Raw genomic sequence first — 17,319 nt, forward strand, 5'->3', positions numbered from 1 at the left:
ATTAATAAGCGAAAAGAACCCCGTTTTTATGTTAGAAGTATAAAAATCTCTTCGAAAAGTTACACCATCCCAAAAGGCTAATAATTTGAAGCATACATACTATCCACCCAAAAATGAACCATTGTACAAACTCCACCAAGTTTTATCACGGTGTTGAGTATAGACCCGTTCCAGTTAATATGTCTGCTATCAGCAAAGATAAGATAGCATGTGAACGAGATAGAGGAAGGGCGCAGTTTTAGTAATAAACAATGCAGTTAAGAGCTACACTTGTTTACGTATTATTTGTCCGAATTTTGACTTATCGTCAGTCCTTGGTTCATCATAGCATTAATTGGTTTAAATAATTCTGTGGGAATACTTCAAATAAAAATAATAATTAATATACCTAGGTCTAGTCTAGACAATACTAATTTGTCATTTAAAGTGTCAAATGTTTTTTGTTTTAAAAAAGAGGTGTGTAGCGAAAGCCCAACATACCGGTGTCCGGATGTTTGACTCTTGTTATGTTGTGATATTAGTATGTCAGAATGACAGTTTGTCACATTTTATGTATGTCGGGCAAACGTTATACACCAGCCTTCATCAAGATACGATTATCACTAAAGCGAATTCCCGGACCGGCTTAATTAAAGAGCATGAGCTATTAGTAGTATCCATTGCAGTGAAATAAATATATATCAAACAAAATGTACACAGTTAGTAATTATAACTAATCCAAATAGACATTCTCATCAAAAGAAAATGAAAGAATGGGTCACTTCCCAAGCTCACCTGAGGAACTCGGCGACTAAGGTTTGAATGAGTTTACTCTTCTTGAGCTTCTTGCAGTAACCAAGGGAAATCTTAAGAGTTCGGAAAATAATGATGTACTTTTACATCTTCAAAATTAGACAGTTTTGATAATACTTGTACACAAAACTACACATTAAAATAAACTAAACGTGAAATTTATTGAAAATCCCGGGGCTCTTCCTTAATCTGTCTGTGTGTCTGTCTCACTCTTACCTGTATGGGTCCATCCCTCTGGGCAGTGTCCGTCTGGAATTGGAGTAGAAGAAGGTGGAGGCAAGGTGCTTCCATGCACCCTTTTGCAAATTCTACCTTTCAGATGAGCGCAGTTCTGGTCATTCCAGTTCCCGAGACGATGAGTGTAAAGGCTTATACAATCTTCTTGATCTGAAGAGATAATAGTAGTTTTAAATACTATATTGTATGTAAAAGTAATAATGCATAATATTACACACATACACACACACACGCACACACACACACGCTATCATTATGTAGGCATTGCAGTTTTTGTGCAAAATTGACCGTATGACAGCTCTGAGTGAAATGACTGAAACAATTGTCACTTTAAGAATAAATGGAGCAGCGCAGCAACAGTTGTGTTACCTTTAATACTTCAACTTTGAAGATAGGAAAAATTACAGAATATTGGGTAAATGATGTCACAGAATAATAAATGCTACAAGTATGTGTGTGTATATATATATATATAATATATATATATATATATATATATATATATATATATATATATATATATATATATATATTATATATATGTGTTATGCACGTATCAGAATTTGTAATTCTGTGCGTGATTACGTATATACAAACATGCATATATAATTTTAGTATATTATATACATGATATCCGACGCATGGTAAAATTTTTCAGTGCTTGTATTTTTGTTGTCAGTAATTCTGGTTTCAAAACAAAAAAAATCAAATTTAGTGTGAGTTATGGCATCATCTACTCCAGCAATCATATGGGAAAAATTTTTAGTTTATGCTTAGTCATGTAAAGTAGTGTTGAATAATTCAAGGAAATATCTGTAGAAAAGGGTAAAAATTCTCTTCGAGTATAAATATTGTAAATCATTAAAAGAGGAGAAAGTAAGTAAAATCAGTTTAGAAATTTAAAAGAAAATAATGGTTTTTCTTGTAATAATTACCCAGGTAATTATTTGGCTCGCCGAGGGCCCAGTTGTCGAAATCGAAGGGCGAACCGTCAATCCATTCGTATCCCGAATCGAATTTAGCCCGACCACCGATCCATAAAGCATCGTCACTTATTCTTGTCATCTGGAAGATTAGTAAATAAACAGTAAGCTTGAGTTAGAAGTGATTTTTGTTATCAAGTTCAAATAACCAGATATATGAATACCTTTCACACCGATAATCCCAAAGTATTAATATAGGATAATGCAGTTACTGCATTAATATATATCAGGCGTTCAGCACTAGAAGGGCCTCTCACCCCAACTTTTGAAAATGGCGTTTTTCGCTTGATCGGCTTTAAAATAATCCCCCTTTTTTCCAGAAAAGGGGTGGGGTTGAACTATAATTTTTTACGCATGCCATTCTATTCCTGATTGCAAATACTTCATCTCATACAAAATTCAACTTTGTATCTTAAAAAATAAATAAATTAGAGCAGTTGAATTTCCAAAACTTTGATAACTTATAACTCCATTTTTTTTTTTTTTTTTGTGGCAAAAAGAGGAAGGAAGCATTGGAATATAGAATGTAAATGATCAATATACTGGCGAGTTCTGGGATCCCTTATCAACTTAAGGACATTAACTTACCTTCATTGCAAGAGGAGAGCCCTACAAAGCTAGCTTTTCAGAGAACTTTCATATACATGACTCTTCATGAAAGCTTTAAACTGCGGAAGGTGTTCACCACTTTCTGATGCTGAAGCAAGTGGGTTTTGTTAAGTCTACGTGTTTTCTTCAATCTAACAATAGTGTAAAACATTGATACTCCCACGTTGATTTCACCTGACCAAGGTAAATTGCCAGTGCGGTCCAGGTGATGTCTTATAAATTCATTATTCTTAAGGCATCGTGGTAATGAAATTTCTTAAATTTCATTGCTATGAATTGCCTTAAATTCCAATAACCTTGCTTGTGAAATTAGGAATGTACTGAAGGTAAAATTCATACCATAGACTCTAGCCAGTAGTTTTCCTCAATAGTATGGATAGAAGCCAATTCACCTCCCGCTCTTCGGCACATTTCATGAGATCGCCACCAAGTCTGGGGGTCTTCCTGTGACTCGGTAACGAACTTGTAGCAGTGGTTGTCGAATAGGTACCAGGAAGGATCATCATCACACTTCACCACAGGTCCCGTGGTAGGAGGTGGAAGGGTTGAGATCATGGTCCCTGTTTGGTTTTAGGAGTTGATTATATTTTATATGTGAAAATTTGGATATGAAGCCAAGCACTGGGCACTTTCAGCCATTAAGACACTGATGGGAAAAGAGTTAGTTTGAGTGGTTGGACAGCAAAATGGAAGAAAGGAAATGGGAATGAGGGTAAAGTAAAAGGCTAAAAAGTTGGGGCTGTATACTAAGTACGATAATGCATACAGTGCACCAAGTGAGGGACACTGAGGGCAATTGATTTGATATTAAGCTACTTGAAGTTTATGATATTGAAGTCTTTTAAAATACGGTATGTGTTATATTGCTTCCAAAAATAAATTTCCTACGGTAATCCATATAATAAAATAAGATTAAGGATGATTTAAATTGTCACAGGTGTGTAGGGATGTAAGTGCAGTAGATCGAAGTACTTACCCTGAGGTGCTTCGCATATATAGGGCAGATATCCTTGACAATTTGAGAGTGAAAGCTCAAGACTTGTCTTATCAGCAGAGCCACAAGTCTCCCTTTTATACTGGGAATCCGGCTGACCATCTGCCCAGTTGACATAGGAGAAGGCCGAACCGTCAGTCCAATGATAGCCTGGAAGTCAGCCATAGCTTTTTGTGTATGAGAGTCTTAATAATGATTATTCCTACACTTTCAACGGGCCAACAAATATAGAAGGGAGGCATAATGGACGCCATGCATGAAGATCAAGAGTGCTGTTTTTCATTATGACATCTAGAACATCAAGATTAACACTTGTTGTTGTTTAAGATTAAGCCAGCCTTGTGCTGGCACAGGCTCCATCTCCTGGAGGAGCCCGTAACTGGGTGAATTAACACTCACTTGTGACCCCACCAGGAACTCATAAACGGCTTTAGCCGGCAGTGCATAAATGGAAATCCATGCACGAATAATGTTACCTACGAAGCCTTACCAAACGTAACGTAACCTCATGATTCTAACTTGGTCGCAGACCACTGCAGCCAATTGCAGCATATATAAAAATACATCATAGAAACAAAAAATACAACAAATAATATCCACTGCTGGGTTAAGTAGTATATAGTCTCATAATCCACATTGCCCCACTTCTGAATATATTATGCAGGTGATTTCAACATTTCTTAATTTCCTTGACGTATGTAAAACTTAACAGTTATATCTTTCTTTGAGATGTAGTATTTATATTCTAACTGACGTAGATCATATTGTTTTTATTAGTACTGAATATATACATAGAGGTTAATGAGAATTAGGAATGAAGCAAGAAAAATATTGGTTGAAAGGGAAGATTTGTAACAACTGCATTAGCAAAATCGCTACTTCTTAATTCGTTTACAACATACATTTTATATTTAGCTAAAACTAGGTAAAGGTAGTGGTAAGGCTGTTATTATCACGTGTTCCTGGATAAATATTCTCTGTTGCTTCTAAATGAATGCTTAAATAATGAATTAGTTGTATTCTAATGAACACCACGACGTAGTCCTAAAATTTTACCTTAATACATAGACCGTATTTAGAAATATTGGTTGCATTAATGTTATTGAGCATTGAGTAAATCAAATCATAAATCTCAGAACTCTCAGTCATAATAGGAAATAAGTGACGAGGTCTTTTACATGGCTGAAACGAAAGGTCGCTGGTTGTAGTGAAGGGAATTTTAGCTATACTCAATTAAAGGCCTGACCTTTAACCTTTAGGGAAATTAATGAAAATATATTTCAATTTCAATTATAACTGATAACGTGTACACCAATAAGCTTGTTGCTTATATTAAAGTCAATTAGCATAGTAATAAGAACTCGAATTCAATTCTTGTTTATTTAATTGATACGGAAATAATCACAAAATGAAAATGAATGATTTAGCGCAAATCAAGGAACATTCTGAATTAGTTTAAATAATTAGTTCGTGCATCCAGACTTTGACGGTCTCTAGAAAATTATTTAAGCAGAATAATTTTATTCTTGAAAGCTTCCTTTATACACTTCATTGGATGAAAAAGCAAGGCATAACAGGCAAAAACAATGCATTGAATGAAAATAATGAGCAAATAAAATGAGTCAAAATAATCATTCATTTAATCTCACCTGAATCAGAGCCTTGCTGCAATCCGACCCAGACTGACAGGAAACTAGAGTCAACCTGAGACATCCCTGTTAAGCTTGGGGGTGAGAGCAAGAATAAATAAACAAGAAAGAATGACTTATCTCGGCATTAATATTTGCGTGAGTAAGACTGCTCAAAATAAGATATATGAAAGAGGATAATGTTACCCATGTCTATACTAATTCCTTAATGTTCTACCGTCAAGAAATAAAATTAATAACAGATTTTCATCCATAAAATTCATGAGGAAAACGCAACTACGTCATCAGTATTGAAATCTTGTATACTTCAAATAACATGAAAATTTTACTGATACCAAGATGATGCATGCTGAACTGAGGTTAGAACAAAAGAAGATTCTCTTCCTTACTTCTTGATAAGAGCCTCTTCTTCTTCTGAGTTAATACTGGTAAGATGGGCTCCATAACTCACGCAAAAACTTTCTGCCTCGCCCCAAGATCGAGGCTCTTGGTGAACCTAAAAGAACATACAGATTTGCCAGATTTAATTATATACGCGAAGGAAAAATTACTTAGGATAATAAGTCTTTAAGCCTCGATTCGATTTCCAATAGAGGTAGTGAGCAATATATATATATATATATATATATATATATATATATATATATATATATATATATATATATATGTGTGTGTGTGTGTGTGTGTGTGTGTGTGTGTATGTATGTATTACTTTAAGGAATAAGCTACGTTCGGTGATGACAGAGGTCAAGTTAAAACGAACGCCTTTACTTTTTAGAATGCATAAAACCTTTTGTCATTTTTTATCTTTTGCATTTGTGCGCATGCAAATTTGCAGAACAGTCGTTAAAACACTGACCTTGTAACATGTGTCGCCTACGTGTTCCCAGTCAGCGGCGCAATCAGGGCCTGGAGGAGGAGTAGGTGATGGAGTGCTTGGGGCGTAACCTTCTCGGTCATATTCACCTGCAAGAGGAGTGATAGTGAAGTTGAAGTTGGGCTGTAAATGCATAGTGAGACGTTTCGAAAAGTGTTATTAAGTCACTATATTTTACCTAATTTTTTCAACACTCCGGCTATGTGTATCTGTATAGTATATGTGTACACAATTGTATACTGTGTTTTCGGAATTGCTACAAGAAAGTAAATATGTCTTCAGTGTAGAGAAACATATTCGTTAATGAGATGCGTTGAACGGGCAACCTCCAAGTAAAAGGAATGCTTTAGATATTAAACTAACTGTTCATAAAACACGGGTTATTTGTTTCAATATTCTTACAAGACTTGGACAGAATATGGATTATACAAGACTTGGACAGAATATGGATTAGGTAGTAGTGCAAGTTATAAAGTGAGTTCTTAATTGTTTCTTAAGAAAGCCATAAAATTATATTAAGTTGGTATAAAATAATTAAAATTCAGGTTTCGTCTCTTGGTAATGTAAAAAATTTGTCTTGTCTACAGTTCTTCACTGTTGGCGCTAGTTCAATTACTATTCTTCCCTTAGCTATGGGAAAGCGTTATTCAATATTAAGGACAAAGCAGAACTGTTCCAGAAGCCCTCGAAGGATAAAAAGCCTGCAGTTGACGTTCTTCCTCTTATTAAACAACTGGAGTCACTTAACCAAATTTGTCGTTCAGTGGATATTAGAAATATATTAGATAGCCTAATAAGTTTTTGGTTAAAAAATATTTGTCTACATATACAGAAATTGTACAATATTGTTCAGTTCCGAAGGGCTCGAAAATTTCTTAGACAACAGTTGTCGTAAGAAAAGCTATCTTTTATGTGTCTATATGTCCTTGAATCTAGAAGGTTGTACCTGATAGCCAGTATGCCTGCAGAAAACGATTCGTACCTTTGTGGCCATTTTAGATCAAGCACGTTGCATCCAAAGCAAATTTGGCAGTTGACATATCCCAGATTTTTATAAATTAATATTGGCTAACCTTAAAATTTCATAGCTTGGGTATTAGAAACTACCTACCAGATCAGATCAACAGTGGTTCAGTTACAGTTTGTATGGATGGTTATCTACATGAGTTTAGACCAATCTGATACGGATTTCCTAAAGGCAGTGTGTATGGGATCTTTGTTTGGGATCTTTGTGAAGTCTTGTTAATGATATCACTGTCTGATGCAAAGGTGATACACTTAGTATGAAACACTTAATGGTGTTGTTTGTCCTCGTAAATGCTGTTACTGGCTAGTATGAAACACTTAATGGTGTTGTTTGTCCTCGTAAATGCTGTTACTGGCTGTAGATGGCGAGGTTCATACATTTCCAAGGGGCTGTAACACTGTTTCAAAATGTCATGCATTCATGACTTATTTTTTTGCTGAATTTCATCGTAGGTTTTTGTATGCAAATATGCGTTATCTCCGTCTCTCTGTTTCTCTCTTTTCATACATCGGCCTGCTATTCCATGTAAATATATTAAAATAAATAGGTTTTTGTCTTGTTCCGCACAACGGTTTGCTCTTTTCGAATAATAATAATAATAATAATAATAATAATAATAATAATAATAATAATAATAATAACTGGGAGCTAGTGATGCCAGCCTCCAAGGAATACACTAGTTACAACATGGCTGTCAAATCCTATTTTAAAACCGATTGATATAAAATTAAAAACTTCCATTTACACCATATGTACATGCTGCATGCATCATATAAAGTAGTTTTCTTTAGACTTTTGGAGAGGAAATTACTTTTAAGTTTTATTTATTATTTTGGATCCCATGGCACGTAACTATGAAGTCTTTCCATGTTCGCGCCATAAAAAATTAATTTAGGGTATCATATTCCAAACTACGACTGGCACGCGTTTGCTGGGATATATAATAGATACTTCTTTCGGCATTAAATAGTTTCCCTCCGTAGGGGGTTAGTGCCGTCAGTGCACCTCATGCGGTGCACTGTAGGCATTACTTAAGGTTCTTTGCAATCCCTTTCGTTCCTTTTACTCTACCTCCTTTCATATTCTCTTTCTTCCATCTTACTTTCCACCTCTCCTAACAATTGATTCATAGTGCAACTGCGAGGTTTTCCTCTTGTTACGCCTTTCAAACCTTTTACTGTCAATTTCCGTTTCAGCGCTGAATGACCTCGTAGGTCCCCAGTGCTTGGCCTTTGGCCTAAATTCTATATTCAATCAACTAGTTTTCTTTAGTAGGAAGCGGCTCTTGAGAAAAGATACGACTGTGACCACAGCCATATCCCTAAACTGTTGTGATAACCAAGCAGTTTTATATTCATATTTACGAATAACGGCCCAAAATACTGCATTATACGAAATTTTAAGGAAAAATCCCGCCTGTACAAAACACTGATGAGGAACACCGTTCAGGTGTTCGAAAGTCTTTGCGTTCGTTTTTAAATAGTAATATAGTTTACTCTATAATTGTAGATTTTTATTACGCAAACTGTTTTTCGAGATTGTGAATTTCTTAGCACTATAGCAGATTCATTCACTTCAGTAGGAGACTCACCAGCAGCACAACGTACCTCTTACACACGCTGAGCAATTTACCATACACGCACTCATCCGTTTCCTGGATGGCGAATCCTTTCCATTTATCCATCCCTTTCTAGGTCATATTGTTTTCACCACTGTTCCATTCTTTCCACAAGGCCAAACCATCTCTGAGCACTAATCCATTCTTTTACCTACGCTAAAACATTTTACTTCCCGTAGCCTACTTATCTCTACATTTCTCAGTTTTTCCATTCTTCGTAGGTAGGTATTCTAGCGTCCAGTTTCAGGAAATTTCATTGAATAATAATAATAATAATAATAATAATAATAATAATAATAATAATAATAATAATAATAATAATAATAATAATAATAACAATAAAGCTTACCATCTTATCTTTGTACTTGTTCACCATCAAATAATTAAACTCATCGACCAATGAACACATTCGTTTGTAAGTGTTCATTAAATTTTTTTTCCCAAATGTATTAAAAGTTTTACAATGACCTTTCGAGAATCTGCTGACCTCTCATTAAAGTGATAACAAATACCCTTTCGTAAGTCAACTGTAAATCTCTCAATGCATTTGGCCGACTAAATCTTTGTGGACTTTATTCAGACTTTATTGTTATTCTTAGCATTAGAAGTAAGAATAACTATGAATATAACTGCGAATGTGTCGATGATAATGAGAATATTGAAAATAATAATAAGACTAAAACTAGATATGGAAATAATTAGAATAATACTTAATAAAACAACAGTGTAGCAATAATTGATTAAAAGAAATAACGTAATAAAAACAATACTCGATTACACCTTAATTACTGAGAACTGAGAAAAAAAGATAACTGAAGTAATGTCAATATGAAGAAGAAAATTTAGCTAAAAAATGTAAACTTGAAACTTACATAGAAATCTGCGTGTTTCTGAGCAATCCGCAACAATCCAGAGACCAGTTGTGCTGCTCTTTCCTGACGCTAGTACGCATGTGCCATGTACTGGATCTATAAAGGGTACAAATACAATTACTCATCGTTAATTCAGCTAGAATAGAAACAATAGAATTATGACATGGTAACGTAATATTGTTCCTCTGCTTATCATGTGGAGGGCACGGCCCAGGCGTTAGTTCATCAGCTTTCACGAAAGGTTGCTAGTTATGTATTCCGGTAGAAAAGGACATACAGATTGCCAAGCCATATTAGCGGCAGGAAAGACGAAGAGCACTAACTTCATTCATGACTGACGGTGATGTAAAAAAATAATTTTTTTTCTGTATGCATTTGGTTTCTCATCTCTTATTTCTTGATAAAAAATTCGTAGGCATATCAGGTTGTCGCCATTATGATCAGACATATTACACTCCTTAAAATCGATATGTTTTACACATTTCTTATGAAATAAATGGATCAAGGTCATATATTACCAGGCTGATATTAATCTTATTGGCCTTGGAACTTGTATGCGTGCTCCATTTATTTTAGAAATGTATGAAACCTTGGGTTTGAAGGAGTGTATAGTAGTTAGGGTTGGTTATCTAACAAGAAAAACAATATTTCCATTAATATCCTATTAAGAAATAAAACAGGTATTAGCACAGCTGCATGGAAAAAAAGATATCGTGGCCGGAGGGATATCCAGCGCTTGCGCCCAAGGATGCAACATATATGAAAAGCGTAGTGTTTTCATGCCTAGGAAAAAGTATACACTACTTTAAAACTTGACCCTTTTTTTTAACAAACCTTCTTTAAACTACACTTGGCCATAAATCATGGAACTGCAAATGTTCGTTTGTACTGTCATATGTAGCTGTAATTTCTTCCACCACATATCAGTCCTGTTGAAGATTATGTAGGGCAAAAATATTTGAGATTTGTAGGCATATCGAGAGTTTCCAGCACTGTTAATATGTGCTACTTTAGAGTTGCCTAAGTTATGCCATCATTACCTCTAAGCATCCGTTTAAAACCCATTGGTCACTGAGCCTCTTTAAGGTTACATAACTCCTTGTTGGTCTTAGGACAGGTGAGGCTTAGGATTTCTTCTGCCGTCTGAAATGTTTTTAGCTCGCCCACGAGAATTGTTCATTGTTTCTTCCACTAAGTCTGAGCTTTGGTGAATTATCCTATATTTTGTTACCCTTTCATTATGTTGAGGCCATATTTCTCAAAAATTATTTCACTATTTTAGAGCCTTTAGTTGATATTTACATTGTTTCTGTATTTTAGTCCATTTATTTTGTTGTCGTTTAACACACGCGATCATATTTTTGGTGTGATCATTCGACTTACCCTTAAATTGCAGATTGTTCTCTACCTACGCCAGTTTCCTTATGAATTAAATTACGGTTTTGCTGTATCATCCTAACTGAATCAGTCGAATCAGTCTAATTTCATAAACTGATATTTTCAAATAGGACCTCATAATCTAGTGGCCATGATACTCGCCTCCCTAAGCAAAAGGGCCAGTGTTAGATTCGTAAACAAGACTAAGGGGTTTAATGTCATTCCGTTATAATCCATTTTGTCACTGCGAATCATGTGCCAGTGTTGAAAAGGGCATGGGACTGACACCCTCACCCTAGATGAAATCCTAAAACCGAAAGGTGGCACCATCTGGCGTGTGATAATATATATATATATATATATATATATATATATATATATATATATATATATATATATATATATATATATATATATATATATATATATATATATATATATATATATTTATATATATATATATATATATACATATATATACATTTATTTATATGTATATATATATACACATACCATATATATATATATATATATATATATATATATATATATATATATATATATATACTTTACTCGATGGAACTAGGAACCACTCTTGTTTAGACCTCACCTGGTTCGAATTCGTCCCAGTTGGTGAATTCCACTGGCTCCCCAGTAGCCCAATTGAACGTAACAGCGCCATCTCCAGCCACAGTGCCATTCATACCGATCCATTGCCACGCTCCAGTTTCACCCAGGTAAGCGGAGATGAATGCACTTTCAAATCTTATGAAAAATAAGAACTTATGATAAGGTTAAAGACTAGGCAGAATTAAAGAGCTAGTAAAGCCCATTCTTGAATGAGCATGTAAACTGCGAAATGAAAATAGATGTATAAAACAATCAGTATATATATAAAACAGTACTTCGTAACGTGTTTACTTAAACAGAACGTATTATTCAAAAGTGAATGCCACAAAATAAATACTTATATAGGCTTATACAATCTATGCCCAAGATGTCTGATTGAGCAGTGCATTAATATTTACATTCTTTCCTGTCGATGATTAGACATGTTATATTACGTAATATCCATGTTTGTTCATCATAAATAACCTCTGTAGTGAAGATATTTATAGTTTCCAACGTTGCTGCCAGATCAGGCAAAAAAAAAAGATCGGAAAAAAGAAACGAAAAAGAAAAAAACTCAGTGCGAATAAGGCAGCGATTGCCTAGCATTTATTCCAAAAGAATCACGACGGTAAAACTAAAGGATGACGGATATACTTACTGTATAATATTTTCCATACATTTAGAGAAGAAAAATACAACTGAGGCGTTGGGGAAGGATTCAGAAGAATGGACACGAATCAAGACGTTAATGAAAAGACATTCTTTGATGTTAGCATTATAAGCATAATGGGAGGAATTAATTATGAAGTAGGTAGGGTAGGTTTATGGGAAAATAGCCAGAGTGAGACAGACAGACAGACAGACTGACGGAGCCAAAGGGCATTCTCAGTTAAGGAAAAATAAGAAAGAGCGCCCTGTCTCCACTTACAGAACTGTAAGGTATGCATGCTCATCAAAAGATCTTCAGTGTTCGTCACTTTAACATTAGCATTGTTTACAGCAATTACAGTAATAGTCCGGCTTGATCTTTCTGCGACTTTAAGTTTGTGTTGTTGTCCAGGATTGGTTGAGTGTGGACCGTGCAATCCCATCATCAAACGTGTCTTAGAAGCCTTTATACAGGTGTGGTAATATTGTATGATTAACTGACTTATATACATTTCACGTGAGTGTTTGTGTGCGTATTTTGGAAATGTGGGATTCTTTATCAGTAGCTTGCTTACAGGGGCACCCATATTATGGGAGAATGTCCAAAAATACATACTCCCTTATATGTTGGCATGTTGATACATGTAATGGAAGTTATGTCTTTGATTCAGCTACTTTAAAACAGATAGTTGGTAAACATAAAGATTACCGCGGTAAGATAATAAATTTTAATTTATTTTCCATTTCTCCTATAATCCAATAGTCTCTAGATCCTGTCCTCACAGTTACTGTTTGTAGAGAATTTTGTGAAGAGTATAGCTTACGAACTTGCTTCCAATGAGTGATTACACGAACAAACTAGTTTTTCCTTACCTGTCATTAATAGTAACCAGGTGGGCATTTTCAACAGCACAGGCATCTCGGGCATCGTGCCAGGAGACGGACTCCTCCGAGAAGCTGTAACACGAACTCCTGTAGGCGATATCTCCCTGTGATGGTATGAAAAGGGTGGACATCATCAGATGGGGATGGTCATTATGGTATGATATATTCATTCGAGTAACTAAATAGAAATGCGCCTCTCTGGAAAGCATCACTTACTTCTTTACAGCCGGTGTCTACAGGATTGATTGGCTCTGCCTGAACAGGTTTCTTGCAAACGTAGTAGTTGTGTAAGTCACAGTCTGCTATGCCCCATACGCTCGTTCTCGAGGTGTGCGGTATCATGGCACACTTCGAAGGAGAGTAGAGAACTAAGAACAAACGAGACAGGAAGAGAGATACTGAGTGAACATATGGTTACTTAAGCGAACGCAGATAGAATGAATATGATTTCAAAAGTTAAAAGTATACCTTAGTTTTACCAGACCACTGAGCAAAAGCCTGATCATGGCTTGAAATGTTCTACTTTAACAACATTGGAATATTAGTAACTGAGAATCATCTTCGTCCCAGTGATAAGGATTTTTGGTTTGCCAGTTCCATGAATTTCGGAAATACACGAGCTTTGCATTCCGATAAATTTCCATTATCATTTAAAGCTTTGGATGAAGTACTGGTAACAGGAAACAATGTTGGTAATTGTAAAAAGATACTTTTACCTCACAAAAATATTTAAAGTGAAATGGCTGCCATAGGTAATGACACTTTCAAAGAATAACGGAAGTGGCAACACGTAACTGGCATTGACAAAACATAGACATTGTGATAAATATAGGAAAGTTAAAAATCATATTAGTAGGTGCTATATTAATCACCACTAAACCTTAAGTAAATTTGTACATAACAAGGCAACTTCGAGCTCCCTTGCTTGAGAGCATAATTGAAAACATTTACTTTCTCTACTTTAATGTTTTCTTAAAGTACGTTGGACAAGATACAGTAATTAGAGAATAAAACTTGCTTTGTGAATGTCTAGGACAACACTTCCTCCATTACTCAATCTTTTAGTCACTGCTTTATTTCTCATTTATTTTATACGAGCTTGATGATGCGCGCTACGCCGTGCTTGAACCTGGCGCTGCCCGTCATGTCTCCCCTACACTCCCGAACCCCTATCTACCCCGCCCCCACCCGGGGCGGACAAACAGGTTTGCAGGAGGAGGGTGGATGTGCCATGTCTCCCCTATCCTCCCGATCCCATATCTACCCCACCCCCAACCGGAGTGGACAAACGAGATTCACTCAGATTTTATAATTATAGAATACCAATTGTTGTTGTTCGCCTTTCGCTGATATGACAGAATTGTAAAGTCTTTACTTCCCTCCAACACGAACCAGCTGGGATCTTAGAAATATTTGCATTAATTTCATTGTTAATGTAAATCCCAGTGTCACTAAATTTTCTGCTTCTCTTTCGTTATTGACTTAATAATTATGGATATTTTGTAATCTTATATTGCATGGCTTATAGGTTTTTAGTTTTTTGACATTGTTAAAAACTGGCACTAACATTTCATAAAATCGCCAGGTGTTGTATTGAAATATATGATGAGAGTAATTAATCCAAAATTCATTCTACTGGATAGTCTGAAATGGACTCCATTAATCCAATAATGAGGACGATATTGTAGCAATACTGACAGTACGTTAAGAAGTTCTCTTCCCGTCAGGGTGTAAAATTCGAGTTCATAAGTCGGTTTAATTTTTGGTGTTTTTCTGCCTCGCTGCATTTCGGAGAAACACCGGGTTTCATTATTAATTGTTGCGGAAACAAAAATATCTATAGTATAAGCATCAGTAAAGTTTGCCTTTATTTTGACAGTTTAACAAGCTTGTTCAATTGCTCGAGCTCGTAGCAAATCACTTTTTTCGTTGGCAATGTGAAAAGAAGTTTGTAAACAAATAATATTTCTCTTATCATTAAAAAGTTGTTGGTATATTACTGATACACTCATTTATTCCTCTTCGATGATGTTAGTACTTCTCCTTGTGGAATAACTTACGGAGGTATTGGAGCCCATCCCATTTCGTGAAAGAGACGGGAGTCCCATCAGCCCACTTGAATTCCCCTCCACGTCCCTCGTCACTTAACCCAATCCAGACGTCTTCGTCATCATCTGAAAAGGGAAAGATCGTTAGCGATCATTATATCGATGGTGTCTGTGTATATATAGTTTTAATAAGCAGAGAAATGAAGGTAACTTACACTGGACCAAGGAGTATATAAAATCATTTTCCTCTGCAGAATGGATAGAGGACAAATGTGCTCCTTTTGCTTGACAGGATGCTATGGCGTCTTCAAAGCTATCGGAATAGCGTATGCTCCAGGTTTTCGAGTGCCAGTAACAGTAATCCCCAAACCTTTTCCAGTCTTTTTCACAACCAGTTGTATGACCTGTGTTGAGATAAAATGGTATAAAACTAAATGTATTACAAAGAAAGTTCAAATAAATTGAAGAATACGTTAACGTATGCCCAGGATAAAAATGCAAGATTAAAATATTGACAATGATTCTTTTTAATCTTCAAATACTTTTGTTAAAGACTCACTTGGGAAGAATTCACATCCGTAGGCTCTGGCTTCGGAGCAGGCAAGACTGTTCCATTTCCCGTGAGAACTGTCCACAGGACTGTCAATGACTTCGGCGCACCATTCCTCCTCTAAGAAATTGGGTTCGCCTTTGTTCCAGTTGGTGTAATCATTAACCTGACCATCGGTCCATGACCATGATTGGCTCTCGTTGTCGTACACTAAACCAATCCATGTTCCATCACTGCTTTGTGTCAGTTCCTCTGACAGGAAGGAAAATTTTATGAAAGATTAGTTCGACTTGCATACATGCAAGTGAACAGAGTACAAGAAGTTTATATATATATATATATATATATATATATATATATATATATATATATATATATATATATGTGTGTGTGTGTGTGTGTATATATATATATATATATTATATATATATATATATATATATATATATATATATATATATATATATATATATATATATATATATATATATATATATATTTTTTTCATGATATTGCCTTGTAATATGTATATCATCCTATAGTTTTTTTATATATTTACCCTTCTATTTATCACGTGTTGTGTGTAATAATAATAATTATTGAGATATCATATGTAGTGTAATGTCAGATCTCAACAGAATTAATGCTTTAGATAACCTTACAGTGTAATTTAGAATTAATAATGCATATTTAATAATAACGTAGTATGTGACCGCACATTTTGTCCCCTAGCAACAAGGATTCTGTACTCGTGTTTTGGTTCGGTTGTTTTCGCGAGGATAACGAGTTAATTAGCGCGGGATTGGCAATCAAGTCTGTAAAAGCTTTGTCCCATACGAAAAATGACAAATGATTTCACAATGTTTCATGTACTGTTCTGAAAGCCAACTTTGGTTCTTCATCTTTGTTTTGAAAGCATGCCGTTTGTGGCTGGCCAGTAGCCATATGTTTTGATTGTGTTGAGGTTTCATTAGGAGCTTCGTCCCATACAATTTTCTGCTCAAATCGCACATGCCCTTCTGAGGGTAAATGCACATATCTCGATCGATTAAGTCATGTTTTGTAGGATTGCGTTGATCTGATCACTTATTGTTCTGACATCGCCTGGTTGTTTCATTTCCCACTGGAACCCTAAAGTTAGCTCATTCTGATTTCAGAGACCATTAGGAGTTGGTTCTCTCTCTCTCTCTCTCTCTCTCTCTCTCTCTCTCTCTCTCTCTCTCTTCAAAAGAGAGAAGTTAACGTAAAATATTTGTGTGGTCATTAATATTAAACTTAGCTTTTGAGATCTGAATTTAGGAAAACTGTAACAGCGCCATACAAAAAAGTGTGTTTTGTGGATTTTGCGAAAGTGTTCACAAGCTTGTGTAAGGTAAAGTGAATTTTACTTATTAATACCATGGTATGATAAGGTATATTAGGGGAATTTTCCCTTAGTGAAATTATTATTGGCAAATCGTTTGTGTATTTTTTGTGTTGTGTTTACAATCTCTTGATTTTTCACATTTTATATATTGGTGATTTAACATATAATTACTTAG

General features: G+C 35.3%; 1 protein-coding gene across 1 annotated transcript in view; it reads right to left on the minus strand.

The window, feature by feature from the left end:
• Positions 1-17,319, minus strand: part of LOC136852219 (macrophage mannose receptor 1-like) — a 102,254-nt gene that overhangs the window by 20,437 nt on the left and 64,498 nt on the right. Inside the window, exons 23-36 of the mRNA XM_067126667.1 lie at positions 15,788-16,030; positions 15,444-15,632; positions 15,241-15,354; positions 13,397-13,548; positions 13,169-13,284; positions 11,646-11,800; positions 9,659-9,754; positions 6,124-6,230; positions 5,654-5,760; positions 5,265-5,338; positions 3,598-3,765; positions 2,961-3,181; positions 1,965-2,094; positions 1,009-1,179 (exon numbers count right to left, since the gene is read on the minus strand). Coding sequence (XP_066982768.1) covers positions 1,009-1,179; positions 1,965-2,094; positions 2,961-3,181; positions 3,598-3,765; positions 5,265-5,338; positions 5,654-5,760; positions 6,124-6,230; positions 9,659-9,754; positions 11,646-11,800; positions 13,169-13,284; positions 13,397-13,548; positions 15,241-15,354; positions 15,444-15,632; positions 15,788-16,030 — 2,043 coding nt within the window. The remainder of the gene's footprint in view (positions 1-1,008; positions 1,180-1,964; positions 2,095-2,960; positions 3,182-3,597; positions 3,766-5,264; positions 5,339-5,653; positions 5,761-6,123; positions 6,231-9,658; positions 9,755-11,645; positions 11,801-13,168; positions 13,285-13,396; positions 13,549-15,240; positions 15,355-15,443; positions 15,633-15,787; positions 16,031-17,319) is intronic.

Source organism: Macrobrachium rosenbergii, chromosome 25, assembly GCF_040412425.1.
Source record: "Macrobrachium rosenbergii isolate ZJJX-2024 chromosome 25, ASM4041242v1, whole genome shotgun sequence".
In the NCBI taxonomy this organism is placed as follows: Eukaryota; Metazoa; Arthropoda; class Malacostraca; order Decapoda; family Palaemonidae; genus Macrobrachium; species Macrobrachium rosenbergii.